The 14,389-nt window shown below is 46.2% G+C and overlaps 1 protein-coding gene across 1 annotated transcript; it reads left to right on the top strand.

The window, feature by feature from the left end:
- Positions 1-12,487: 12,487 nt before the first annotated feature.
- LOC135810674 (uncharacterized) lies at positions 12,488-14,110 on the top strand. The gene has a single exon (XM_065324166.1). It carries the CDS (start codon positions 12,488-12,490, stop codon positions 14,108-14,110), a length of 1,623 nt encoding a protein of 540 aa, XP_065180238.1.
- Positions 14,111-14,389: the final 279 nt, after the last annotated feature.

Here is a 14,389-nt window from a genome sequence, read left to right as displayed (position 1 = left end):
GATTTGATTTGAATCTTTTCACACGCGGGCTTTTTCACCGAAGGTCGAAAATCGCTGCAACTGGGCCATATTATGTAGATCTACGACTCGTAGACTTCTGCCACTGGCCTGCCATTCAAGGCTGCTACCTTCCGCAAAGTAATAGTTCCGGCCACATTTGGTGGATGGATGGACTGCGTGTCGAAGAACGCGGCAAATCTGCTGCAAAAGCAGAACGTCGCACGCCAATTCCGTGGTAACTGTCATTTGACATGGCAGAGAATGCTTTTTCAGCCCCCGTTCTGCCGAAATATGCTCGACCCCCCCCCCCCCCCAAACAGGCGTTTTCTGCTGAAAATTCTGCCGGCATTATCCGCCAAGCCCTACACCCTACACGTTTTTAAACAATCGACGAGGAGACAATAGTCGTAAAATGGCAATAAATAAGATAAATTGTGCACTCATAACAACAGCAAAAATGAAGAAAGTCAAGTTCCATAACGTTTTCTTGTGACTATCAGTGGAACGCCGTCACATAAAAATGTAATAACTAAAACACACACTTATATACATGTAGCTAATATGGTTTCAGGTAGAAATACAGCAGCTAACAAGTACAAAAAGCGAAGTTTGCACCTTTGCAATGTGTGAATATACATGTAGTGTATGTGAGAAAGGTAGTGGCAGATGAATGTGATACTGTGTGAATGAATGTAATGGTGCGTGTGTATTACTTGAAGAGTGTGAGTGATACAACGTTTTCTTTCTGTTTACATAGCACAGGGTCACGAGTACGAATATACACAGCTTCCAACACCTGCAATTGCTTGAAGAAACTTTCTTCACATACACTCACTCACATACACTATATTCACACATTGCAAAGGTGCAAACTTCGCTTGTTGTTCTTGTTAGCTGCTGTATTTCTACCTGAAACCATATTAGCTACATGTATATACATGTAAGTGTGTGTTTTAGTTATTACATTTTTATGTGACGGCGTTCCACTGATGACAGTCACAAGAAAACGTTATGGAACTTGACTTTCTTCATTTTTGCTGTTGTTATGAGTGCACAATTTATCTTATTTATTGCCACTACACGTTTTTATTTATTTTTATTTTTACTATTGACACAGCCCTACTGGAAAACAGGTGGAGAACAAAAAGAAACGAGGAAAAGGACAAAACATAGAGGATGTAGGGACGACGTGCTGATGTGCTGGGAGCAACTCAACCGACCAGAGGTCTCGGCGTCAGCGTTGCAACTAGGCATCGAAAAAATGGGTGGGGGGTTGCACAAGAACAACTGCAAAACAAACAGAAGCTAGAGAATACCACAAAACGAGAGAGCTTGGAAGCTCAGGGCCCTACGCTATGCTTTTTTGTCTTGATGACCTAGACAAAAAAGAATAGGGATGTTATAAATTCTTATAAGTTTCTACTTTTTGTTTTTAGACATATTAAACCTGGGATTCGAACCCGCACTATCGCCCTGCATGCATCCCCCGATACACTTCGCATACATACTAATTCTTCAGTTGCTTCACGTTATGATCTTGTATTTGAAAGCCCTATTTGAATATGCATTGTGGCCAGCCGTCTTTGATTGTACGGTACGGTACGGGATAGGTATGGGACAGGTACGGGACAGGTACGGGACAGGTACGGTGGAGGGTAATACGACAAATTTTGGTTGCCTGACGAAAACAGAACAGCGTCCAGAATTTGAATCGCGATCACACTACACATGTGGGGAGAGTGAAAATTCAAACTTCATTTGGAGCGTCAAGTGGTAATCTCCACGAACGACGTCAAATTCCTTCACCTTGGGGATCGCCAACACCTTCAGTGCAATCCTTGCAACCATCCTTATGAGTTTTGTTGTTGTCCGCAGGCGCGTGCACCGTATGAGTTTTTTGGTGTCTGGAAACCACATTTTTTCGGGCAATCTTGCTAAAGGAAAAGCGTGCCTATTGGATTGCTTATCGTGCATCCACGTCGATCGACGGGCAGTTTACAGTACAGTGACTATGTCCTTATTTCGAAGTGAGAGAGAGTTGCTTTGCATGCAGTTCAAAATACATTATTCTCTCTTTCTTCAATGGAGAGTAGCCACAGAGAGATCGATCTCTAGCTCTGGTTCGCTCCTGGATTGGCGATGACATTCAAGAAATCCGTTTTGTCTCGAAATTTGAGTCAAGCACGCGCGATGCAAGTCAGTTCAAGGATATGATTGACGATATCTCCTTCCAAACTGTTGACTCAAATCAAGATGATAGCCTTTCGTTCTCGCTCATGTGCGCAGCAGAGATATTCGTAAAAAAACGTTGTCGACTGGAAGACGTAAAAATGTGCATCCCTGATCCACTTGCGCTGCTTCAGAATGAAGCGCTGCTCCGGCCGCGACTCAAGGAAGCGGGGCTCCGCTTTTCTCCCGCGAGCTTCCTTCGAAGCAAGGTCCATAACTCTTTATTGGAATCATGTGGAACATTGCCAATACATGCCGAAAACTTCGTCATAAGAACAGAAAGAAAGATACGTCCAATGTAAGCAGTGTTCTGATGAAACAAACATGCCTGCATGGAGTGGACTAGTGAACTACCATAGCATAGTGTTATACAGTTATAGACTGTAGAGTGTAGTGTATACATGTAGCCTGGGCGGCTAGGCCTATCAAACTTTTACGGGTTCAATATGACAAACATGTACACGTATATGAGTACATTGAGTTTTGCACCCCCTTTGCAAATACTTTTTGAAGTGCTGGTATGTAAAAGGTAACCCGTACCCGTTTTATCCTCCTACCGGTTATACATGTACATGTATCAACATTTCCATGTAACATCGTCCCCTCCCTAGCCCTTCATTCCTCATTCCTCATTACTTTTATTTCTGTCCTTTCTACCCCTGTACCTGGTGCCCTCTCAGACGCGTTTGTGCCGGCATGATCTGATGACAGCAGTCGGAAGAGCCCCGCATCTCATCAGCACCAGTGTTCATTGGTGCCCTGCACCCCTGATCTTGAGTCCCCCCCCCCCCCCCCCCCTAGCCTCCTCCCTAGCCCTCACCGTTATCTCCGACGGGATGTTCGGGGGATGCGCATGTGCACAAATACATAATTATGCAGTGGGTCTCCAGAAATTGTTTTACCAACTCTAGAAATCCCCCTTTCAAGAGTCGGTGCACGCCACTGGTCCGTGGCCAATTAGCTCTTCGATATCGAGATGAAAAAATCAGTGATTATCAGCGTCAATGGCGTATCAGCGTCAAATCCTGTTTGGAGCGGAAAAGCGTGGTCCGTTCTTGCTTTTTTTTGGAGCGTCAACTCTCGCTTTTGCCGCTCTGGCGGCAAGTTACTATGGAGATTCGGATTATAATCCAAGGATTATTTCGATTTTGCCGCAGTCTGACCAGGCCCTAAGTCGAGGGGGTCTCCGTTCATGGCTTGCTGGGAATATATCTGCAAAATTATAACATATAGATTGAGAAGAGGAAGCGTTATAACAAATGCATACTGTAGAAATCAGCCATACCATTCTTTACTATGTTATAGAAACTCTGGAAGGAATGAAACCAGCGGGTTCGAAGCGAGTGTTGGCAAAGATGGTACGGACACGAGACACAAAGCAATGACTATTTTGGGTGGTTCTAATGTCAGTGGGGAGAGAATTCCAGGTGGCAGCGGTAACAAAGAGGAAGGTGGCACGCGAGTAGCTGCTCGCCCTGGCAGGCGGTACAAGTTGGAGAGGGCGCCGCGCGCTGGTGGAGAGACTATAGCCCAGCTCCATAAGGGCAGTGGTCTGGTGGTGGGCCAGGTGATGGAGCTCCCGGAGGCACTGGATGTGTCGCCGCCATGCCAGACTGGACCATTGCAGGTGCGCGAACAGAGATGCCTTCGGTTCAGTAGCGGAGGGAAACACACCATACTGTCTCAAGACGATGCATGCCAATCTGGCCTGCAGACGCTCAAGCACCGCCGCTTGGGATGCGGACAGTTGGAACTGCCACAGTGGCGAGGCGTATTCGATGGTGGGTCGGACATAACCAGTATAAAGCCGGTTTGCAACTTCCGGCGTTAAAAAAAAAGAGAAAAAGGGATGTTTCCTATTTTTTTCAGGCGTTACCTGGGATTCGAACCCGCGCTATCGCGCTACATGCATTCCCCCATGCACTTCGCATTCATACTCATTCTTCCAAGTTGCTTCACGTTATGATCTTGCGTTTGAAAGCCCTCTTTGAATAGTGCGACCAGATGTATGTGGCCAGCTGTGTTTGATGGTACGGTACGGTACGGGACAGATACGGGATAGCGCCAGGCGTGACACAAACACACAAACACACAAACACACAAACACCAAATTAAAGCTGTGTGGACCCTGGCTAGCGCCAGACGTTACTGAAGTAACGTCTTCTGCATAGCTACGGGAATAATAATAACTTGCTGGGGTAACCAGTATAGACAACACGCTGCTTTGACAGAAGCAGACACTAGATGCACTAGTAGTGGTACCTAACTTCCTATTACTTCAGAAGTCCTTGGAGAATGGAGTTACTTAAAGTCTTTATCAACCAGCCTCGGCTACTGAGCGCTGGGAACCCAGAGCCAACATACCAACAACCTCAGCCATGAAAGCTATAAAAGTATAATAATAATTATACTAGTAACGACACGTGACTGGATTGTGGAGCCGAAGCTAGTCCAACTAACATTGAACCAAGAGTACATAAGAGTACATCTGTACTCTTGATTGAACCCATAAATACAAAACGCAAAATACAAATGCTTTGGCAAGAAGGTAGCCTTCCGACAAGTTCATACACACACACGCGCGCACGCACACACAGTGACACCACATACACTGTTACACACACACACACACTCGATTTTTCATACGAGGCGTACTAGTACTAGTAGCGAGAGGGGGTTATGTACTCTTGCTAGTAGTAGTAGTATTTTTTGGCACAGTTTGTTGTTGTTGCACTTGGCCTACTATACTACACGGAGAGTTGTTTCTGCTGCAATCCAGGGAGTCGTAAAATATTTTACGACTCCCTGCTGCAATCTGTATCACAGTCTGTGTGGGCACATGCACACAGCAGTTACAGTAGCTGTTGGACATAATAATTATAATTATATTATGCTGCTGAGCGCTCGCGCTTGAGTGGCGCTGGGCCATAGAATGCTGAATGGTGGTGTAATGCTGAATGGTGGTGTAATGCTGTTTGTAGTGTTTCTTTACAGTGTCATGTATTTTGCTAATGGTGCACTTGAGATGATCCGTGCCGCCGGTACACCAGTACAGGGACGCATGGATTCAAGTGGTGAGGTTCTTGCCAACTTACTTTTAATATTACTTACTTTAGTACTACCACACCCCCCACAACTGCCGGATATTGACATACATAATAACTATATTGGACAGAGCTGGAGAACAGCAGCGGAAGCATGGCTGTGCATGTTGTACGCGTATCTGTGTTATTATTATTATTTTTTCAATGGATCAGTTGGGGAAGTGAACTGCCTGAAAAGAGAAAAAATCGCCAGACCCACCAGGACTCGAACCCGGGACCTTGCTTGTCATGAGCAATGCTCTAACCACTGAGCTAGTATGGGACCGGGCTGAACCTACAATGTAGAAGGCGCTGACAAGATTTTCACTCCAAAGGCATGCAGCTCACAACACGTGCCGGCCACACATACTGATGGCACTTGGGTCTTTCTCCCTCCCCCAGGGGACCAACCACGGTCAGTTTCTGGACCCTACCAGAAGTGAAAGAGAGTGATACATTTTGAACGGATTGGGAAAACTTCAAATTCAATGGATCAGTTGGGGAAGTGAACTGCCTGAAAAGAGAAAAAATCGCCAGACCCACCGGTTCGAGTCCTGGTGGGTCTGGCGATTTTTTTCTCTTTTCAGGCAGTTCACTTCCCCAACTGATCCATTGAATTTGAAGTTCTCCCAATCCGTTCAAAATTATTATTTAATAATACTTTACTTACATGTACTTCTTGGCCAGAGCCAGCAGAGGCTCAGTACATGTACATTGTGTATGTACATCTGTGGTGTGTGGTGTGTGGTGTGTGGTCTGTGGTGTGTGGCGTGTGGTGTGTGGGAATAATCAAGAACATCCACTAGGCCAGGGCTTTTATAATGTATATGTATATGTACATATACATGTACATGTACATTACTCAATCTGCGGACAGAACTGTTTCGTCCTTTGTGGACTCGTCAGCGCAGCACAGAGGAAATGAGGCCGAACCTGATAGCAATGGAAATAAAAATTTCCAATCAGGCCCGAACGTACCTTGCCAGAGTGCTCAAACTGACATGTCAGTGAGCTCTGCATAAAGCAAACAGCAAAGGCACTACCCCACGCAAGAGTGCTCAACTGCTACAAGAGCAGGAGCGAAATACTCAATCTGCGGACAGAACTGTTTCGTCCTTTGTGGACTCGTCAGCGCAGCACAGAGGAAATGAGGCCATACATTATACATGTATATGTATATGTACATTATACATGTATAATGTACATAATACACATTATACATGTATAATGTACATGTATAATGTACATGTATAATGTACATGTATAATGTACATGTATAATGTACATGGCTTGGACAAGTGAACTACATGTAGCTGGGTAGCTTCGCTTTCCGATTCACATTCCGCCTGGTTAGAACCCCCTCAACGAGTGGTGCAGAAAGAAGTAGAACGAACACCACCTACAGACTATCTGAGAGAGAGAGAGAGAGAGAGAGAGAGAGAGAGAGAGAGAGAGAGAGAGAGAGAGAGTTGGAGATATGAAGAAAGCGACTGAGTACACAAGGATAGAAGTGATCACAGCTGAGTTGACGTTTCGACCATAATATCAGTCTATTACTGGTCCTCTTCAGAAAGAATGATTATTGCTGTTGGTGGAGGGAAGGCACTAATCAATGAGAATGAGAAGCAGGAGGGTGAAAATTACAAATTAATTAGCGCTGTCAACTACAATGTTGTTAGATTGACAGCATGAAACAGGGTGGAGGACACCGTGTTCGGAAACAGTGACCTTACTACAACCACCCACGGTTGGTAGAGCCAGGGTGGTTATAGAAAGGTCACTGTTTCCGAACACGGTGTCCTCCACCTTGTTTCATGCTGTCAACCAACAAGTATAGTCGTATTCTTTTATTTATAGTAGAGAAACCAACACAGGCAGATGCCAACACGTGTGAACTAAAACAATGTTTATCTAAAATTAATAGTATTACCAATGTTATCATGATTGTATTATGTACATGTAGGACATTACAGTACATGCAGTACACTTTGCAGTAGCAGCAGCAGCAGCAGCAGCAGAATACTGCACAGTACATGTAATAGCCAGTATGGGAAGCCTCTTAGTCTTATACGGGCAATCACAGAACATGATTTCACTGGCCTGATCGGTCGACCGCGGCAACAACTGCAAAGCAAAATGAAACAAAAAATTTAAAAAACAAAACATGTCCATGTACATGTGCAGTACATGGTATTATATAACCGTGGATGGCTTCAAATCTTTATTCCCACGATAGCCAATGGCCAATAAGAGATAATAGTGTAAGAAAGGAGAAAGAGTGAGGAAGAATTGGGTGGGCAGAGCCTAGGGGTTAATGACTACTTAAGTGTACGGCAGCTGCAAGCTGCAGGAGATAGACTAACTTGGCTTGACACTGTTGACAGATGCGTCGACTCTCCTCCCGTATAACAGGTTCAGGGAAGATGTGAGCTGTGTTTATTATTAAGGGGGCAGCCTACCCAAAAATTTCATATGGCATTCAATTGACCGCAACTTTGGTGTTTCTCAATGGATTTGAGTGAAATTTTGACCACACCCTCCTGCCACTATGCTGGCCCTCAAGATATGATTTACAAGTTCTTGCGCCTCACTGACAGGCTTTCCAGGCCGGAAAAACTCAAATTTCCGGCATAGTGCCACGGTGTGCGAGCCACCCAGGAGCCAAACAAATGCATTTACAATTTTTTTCACATTTTCGTGCTCATTCTGTTCGTGCGCGGGACCCAAACCTAGAACAAGTCCAGAAGCAGCCATGGGTGATGGGATAGGGCCCCTCAACGAGGCCCTGGAATCTGTCACAACGGAACGAGTGGGCGTTCTCTCACACACTCCCACAGACCCAAGTCAATTTTTGATGTTTTTAGGTTAAGCACGTGCTACGAGGTCGTACCTTTGATACAACATCCAGTGCTGGGACCTCCACAGCAAGCCATTTCCACAGCGCTGCACACCAAATCCAAGATACCCTCAGAAACCGGCAAAGACTACCACTCACGTTTCACTACTGCCTAGTACTGAATCCTACCTGACTTCTTGACATGACTCAAACTTGCCAAAGTCACTAAATCAACGTCAACTACAATAATCAAGCCACATATCTGCAACGTCACGAGCGTGCTGGCAAAAGTCCTGCTGCACGGCGGCGGGCAAAGCCCGCCGCCGTGCAGCCCAATACGTGGCTCAAAAACCTGATTTTTTGGACTTGGAGCAAAATTCTGCACACTTTCACGTGTTTCCATGATACGACAAGTTGCGCACGGTCTGCTCACATTCAAATACAGTGCTGCCAACAAATCACAGCGTGCAACAAAAAATCTTTCCTTGCAAGGGCACATTTTCGGCCATAACTCTTGAACGGCCGGTCAGATCCCTCCAAACTGTCGTCAGGCACAATCTGCTGGTACTTTTGCTCACCTCACAAAGATTCACCTAGGGTTCCCTGTAACAAGGCCATGCCTGTTGGGACTCCCCTAGTCAAATAATAAATACTACTACTACTAGATTGCCGTGCTCTCCTGTTTGCGGACGACATCGCGTTCTACGTCATCGGTCGCAAGGCTTCAACCGTGCTCAGAATGCTTCAGACAGATCTCTTGAATCTGGAGGACTTTCTCAGCGAGCGGGGACTGGTGCTGAATCCCAAAAAGTCTCAGCTACTGCTGCTCAGACGACCTACTGCGCAACTGGACGTGATCCCCAGCATCACCTGCAAAGGCACCGTAATCCCCGAGTCCAGCCATGTTCTGTACCTTGGCCTCCTATTGGACTCGTCGCTCAGCTTCGAGCAGCAGGTTGAGCGTGTGTGCGCAAAGGCACAGTGCAAGGTTGCCTCATTCCGCCACGGGCGCCGCGATGTCTCCATGACCGGCCGCCGCATGTTTTACCTGACAATTGTCCAGAGTACCTTGGACTATGCCAGCACATGTTATGTTCACTGCTTGTCTGCTAAACTCAGAGACAAACTTGAGTCAACCAGCAATAGGTGCCTAAGGCGAGTGTTTGGCCATGATCAGTATACTTCTATCGATTTCATTCTCACCAAATATAACCTGTATACTTTCTCTCGCCGTGTAAACTTGAAGCTGTTTGTGTTTGTTTTTAGGTGTCTATCTCGTTGCACCAGTCCTCTTTTAAGCACGATATTTACCCCCCCGCTCTGCATCATGCCGCACAAATGCTGCTACCCGCGGTCAAGCTTCAGCTGCTCTGAACCTACCCAGAGCTACGTCTCGTTACGGCCTGAATGCTAATTCATTTTTGGCAGCAGACAGATGGAACATGCTTCCACCTGGATGTCGTCAAGCTAAGCCCCTTTCTGCATTTGTCACAAGCACCAAGTCATTCCTAGGGTTCCCAGTAAAAAGGCAACGCCTGTTGGGAGTTCCCTAGTAAAACGAGAGAGCTTGGAAGCTCAGGGCCCTCCGCTATGCTTTTATGCTTTTTTGCCTAGCTCATCGTACATGTTGTAAGAACTGAGGCAAAAGTATTTGCAGAATTTATTGCGGATTGTTATTTCTCTAATAATCATCTACTTTTGGTTTGCTCCTTCTTTCCTTTTTATCTCCTTATACTGTAAATCAACAAATTTTGGCCGATGAGAAATAGAAACCTCTCTATCAGAGAGGTTAAGATGCACGTTATTTCCGACGTGACGCGCAATTTCACGTCAAAATTGAGTCGATCGGTATTTTTGCTCTCACATGCATCCATTGCTCAATCATGCATCATTTGCCTGTATGACAAACTTTGGCCTGCGTTTCACTTTGGCCGGTTGGTACCAAGACGCGAAATCAGCGAAATTAAATCGCCAGCGAAAATTAGTTGATTTTAATACAGTAATCGGATTTTCTGGCCTTTTTAGTAGTAGTGACCGGACGGGTTCTGGTGCAAGGTTGAACCCACTTGACCTTATGAATGGGTACTTGAACTTTGCGGTTGTTAATTAAGTGGCCACTTGACCTTTTAATTGGATAAGTGGTAATGAAGTGGCCACTTGAGATCTGAAGTGGTTTTGAAGTGGGCCAGGTGTCATATTTAATTGGATTAATGATTAAGTGGTGTTTGAAGTGCCTCTCGGCGTCATAATTGCTTTTAAAGTGGTGGGTGTGGTTGTTGACAAGAGTCACTGTCTGAGAATGTGTTCTGGAAACTTCTAGGTATTCCCAGGCTAATTAGAACTAGCTCTACGGTATGATGTCATAGGGGGGTATTTTTTAGGAGGTGTGACTCATTTATAAATTTAGCATATTGGATATTGAAGAGCAATTTGAAATACTGCGTGCGTACAAGGAGCGTCAACGCGCCGTCGTTGAGCATGACGATGACCCTTGTCCTGATGCCCCTCCTCCTAGTCCAAACATTGACAAATGTTTTCATAATCATCAAGTTGTGAACGAGGGGCACTTTGTGTGTACTGTATGCGGACTTGTTCTTGATAGCGTGCTGTTGCCGGAGGTGAATTTTACAGAGAGATGCATTCTCCCACGGCTATATGCGGCTCGGGAGCGATTGACTGCCGTCGACAGACATCTGGTACGCTTCATGCAGAAGACCGGTGTCCTGCTGAACCTTCACGGTGTGCTGGAACCGTTGCAGTACATGAAGAAGGAGAGTGGCTACAAGAGCCTGAACTATGCCATAGCTCTGACATGCATCTGTGCTGAGCACGACGAGATTTGCCAGAAGCTTTTGCCATATCTTCCAAAGAGCCATGTGGCGTGGGCACGATCCAGCAAGCTAATGAGTTGCAAACCGCAGCAATTTTCGAAAGCCTGGCTCCGCCAACTTCTAATCCGTACAAAACCTCTTACCCCTTTTCAGCTGAAGAAGTTTAAGCAGAATATCCGAGAGTTTAATTCTGAGGAGAAGGAACTGATGCAAAGACTAATCCAATCTTACGGGTGCTGTGAACCTCGTGTGGAATTAATTCCTGCGGAGATGAAATGTGCGCTGTACCGTTTCTCAAGTGCCATGTGTAGGGCGAGGAAGATGATGATGAAGGGTACCGTTGCCGCTGTATAAAACCCCTGACATCTTAATTTTCCATCATTTCGCAAAGCATCCTTGCCAAGTCACAAGTAATTGTTGTTGTTGTCTTCATCCTTGCTATTACTTTGGTGAAGAAGAAGAAGAAGAAGAAGAAGAAGAAAAACAACAACAACAACAACAACAACAACAACAACAACAACAACAAGAAGAAGATCATGAACATGTGGTCTATTTTGAAAGATCATGGTGAGGACGGCCATTGTCCAATGGGTGCGCTGATGCGTTGTGCTGCGCGGTTAGGAATCGCAACCTCGCTGACAAACCTGGTGGAACCTTTTAATGGAGACCATGGATATGACCAAGCAGTTGTTGAAAGTCACCCCATAACCAACTTGATCTGGATTGCTGCCAAGGACATGGCTTGCTGCGGGCGGAAAGAACTACTTGATGTAGTGAAGCTGCTGTTTCCAGTTGATCCAAGCCCTGATGGAAGTACGCCTAGTACTGCTACTGGCAAGTCGGACATTGCTCAACGCCACCTCATGAAGAACCTATCCTGCGTGTTCAAGAAGGTGAAGAGCACCCCTTCCAGTAACAACATTAGTATGATCATCGTGTTGGTTGCAATGCTCATTCTCTTGTGTGAAGAAGTGTCGCTGAGAGGATACGATCATGAGCTGCACTGCACTCTAGTTGAGTTCTTCGATCGAGAACTACATGGTCTTGACGTGGTGCACTACAAGCGTTGCCAGCAAACTCAGTCAACATTCACGAATTGTGGAATTCCACAAATGCTCACATTGATTACTTTTATGTCTATCCTTGCCTCACTCACTTTGAGCTATATTATTTGACATGTGGACACACACACACACACACACACACACACACACACACACACTCAAATCATCATCATCCTCATAATACATGACGTTATTCATTAAAAACATTTTATTATAATTTATCAATACACTTGGTAAAGAAAACGGAATGAATCATAAATGTTGTAGTTTCTGTACACGCCTGTGATGGTATCGTCCATTCTCAGTACGGCTTGATTGGCATGGAGTGGGTTGGAAGTGAATGACAGCGTGCACTTGTTCTTCCTGGGTGTTTGACTGTGTGACATCCAGTAGCGTATCTCCTTTGTCCCGCGCTCTGCAGCATCTGCAGGGTATCCAACTAGAATGTATAACCCAAGCGGCACATGCACCGACATGGGCGACTACCATGATCTCTACCTGAAGACCGATGTGCACCTTCTTGCAGATGTGTTTGAGAAATTTAGATGCACTGCAATGGCCACGTACGATTTGGACCCGACACACTACTACACCCTGCCTGGATTCGCGTGGGACGCCCTTCTGAAACATACAGGAATCTCGCTCACTCTGCTGGACGACGTGGACATGCATCTGTTCGTCGAGCGCGGTCTTCGTGGCGGTGTTACAATGGCGTCACACCGCCACGCCAGGGCGAACAACAAGTACATGAGCTCACACGACCCTGAGCAGGCGTCAACATATCTTCAATACCTCGACGCGAACAACCTGTACGGCTGGGCCATGTCGCAGCACTTGCCGACATCAAAATTCCAGTGGTGTGCCCCCAGTGACGAACTCCTGCAGAAGATCCTCACCCAGCCAGATGACGCAGACACTGGGTACATGGTTGAGTGTGATCTGTCAGTGCCCACAGAGTTCCACGATCGCCTGAACGACTACCCACCCGCACCGGAGCGTGTAACCATCACCGAGAGTATGATGTCGCCATACCAGCGCGACTTGATTGCAGCAGATCCTGTCTCCGGACTGAGTGCTCCGAAACTGGTCCCGAACCTCATGCCGAAGCAGCGCTACGTAGCACACTACCGTAACCTCAGGCTGTACAGTCGTCTAGGTCTGAGGATCGATGCTGTACACCGCGTGCTCAGTTTCCGCCAAGCTCCGTGGATGAAGCCCTACATCCAGCTGAACACGGAGCTTCGGAAGAAGGCGAAGAACGATTTCGAGAAGGACTTCTTCAAATTAATGAATAACGCTGTGTTTGGGAAGACAATGGAGAATGTGAGAAGAAGGATCTCCATTAGACTGCTGCGTGTGGAAGACGAGGAAGATACCATTCTCACAGCTGTGGCTAAGTCCACCTACGTCCGCCATGTCCTCTTCGACAACGGGCTTGTGGGCGTCGAGAACAGGAAGCTTGCGGTCCACCTCAACAAGCCGGTGTACGTTGGCATGAGCATCCTGGAGCTGAGCAAGGAGCTCATGTACAGATTTTACTATGACGAGCTCCAGCCACGCTACGGAGACCGCATGAGCCTGCTGTACACAGACACGGACTCGCTGGTGCTGCTGTTCCGCACGGAGGACCTCTATGCGGACATGAAGAGTATGGCCGATCAGTACGACACCAGCAACTTTAGCCCCGACAGTCCTCTGTACAGCGAGAGTAATAAGAAGGTTGTAGGTAAATTTAAGGACGAGCTCGGAGGGAAGCTCATGACAGAGTTCGTGGCGCTCAGATCCAAAATGTACGCGTACGATGGCGAGGAGAGTGGTCAGCGTGCAAAGGGCGTCAAGAGAGCGGTGACGAGAAGATTCACGATCGCGGACTACCGTCAGTGTCTGGTCGACAGGACGAGGATGTCACACGCAATGACCACCCTGCGCAGCCATTCGCATCGTATCTTCACCGAGACGATGACCAAGTCGTCTTTGTCGCCGTTCGACAGCAAACGATACATCCGAACGGACGGTGTCAGCACACTTGCACATGGGCACCACCGCATCGCACTGCTGGATGACTGAACAATGATGGTTGTGGTTGACAATCACAATTATTAGTCACACCCTGTACCATATCAATTCCATTTGTCTAATGAGTTACTGATCTTGATCTTGATGATGATGATGATGATGTTGATGTTATTATTTTTCTACATACTACATAATTTTGTTTTCTCCATAACTTAACTAGACTTTTAATATAGCTAAACATAATTGCGTGAAATGCAATTGCACAGTTGATGATGTTTACGATGATGGCAATGTTTGATGTTGATGTTGATGATGATAATAAGAATAAGA

This window comes from Sycon ciliatum, chromosome 2 (genome assembly GCF_964019385.1).
Source record: "Sycon ciliatum chromosome 2, ocSycCili1.1, whole genome shotgun sequence".
Lineage (NCBI taxonomy): Eukaryota > Metazoa > Porifera > Calcarea > Leucosolenida > Sycettidae > Sycon > Sycon ciliatum.
This window is presented reverse-complemented; position numbering and strand designations above follow the sequence as displayed.

Bases quoted from the DNA above. Each gene is read 5' to 3' on its own strand.
- LOC135810674 (XM_065324166.1), top strand. From the start codon at position 12,488: ATGTATAACCCAAGCGGCACATGCACCGACATGGGCGACTACCATGAT.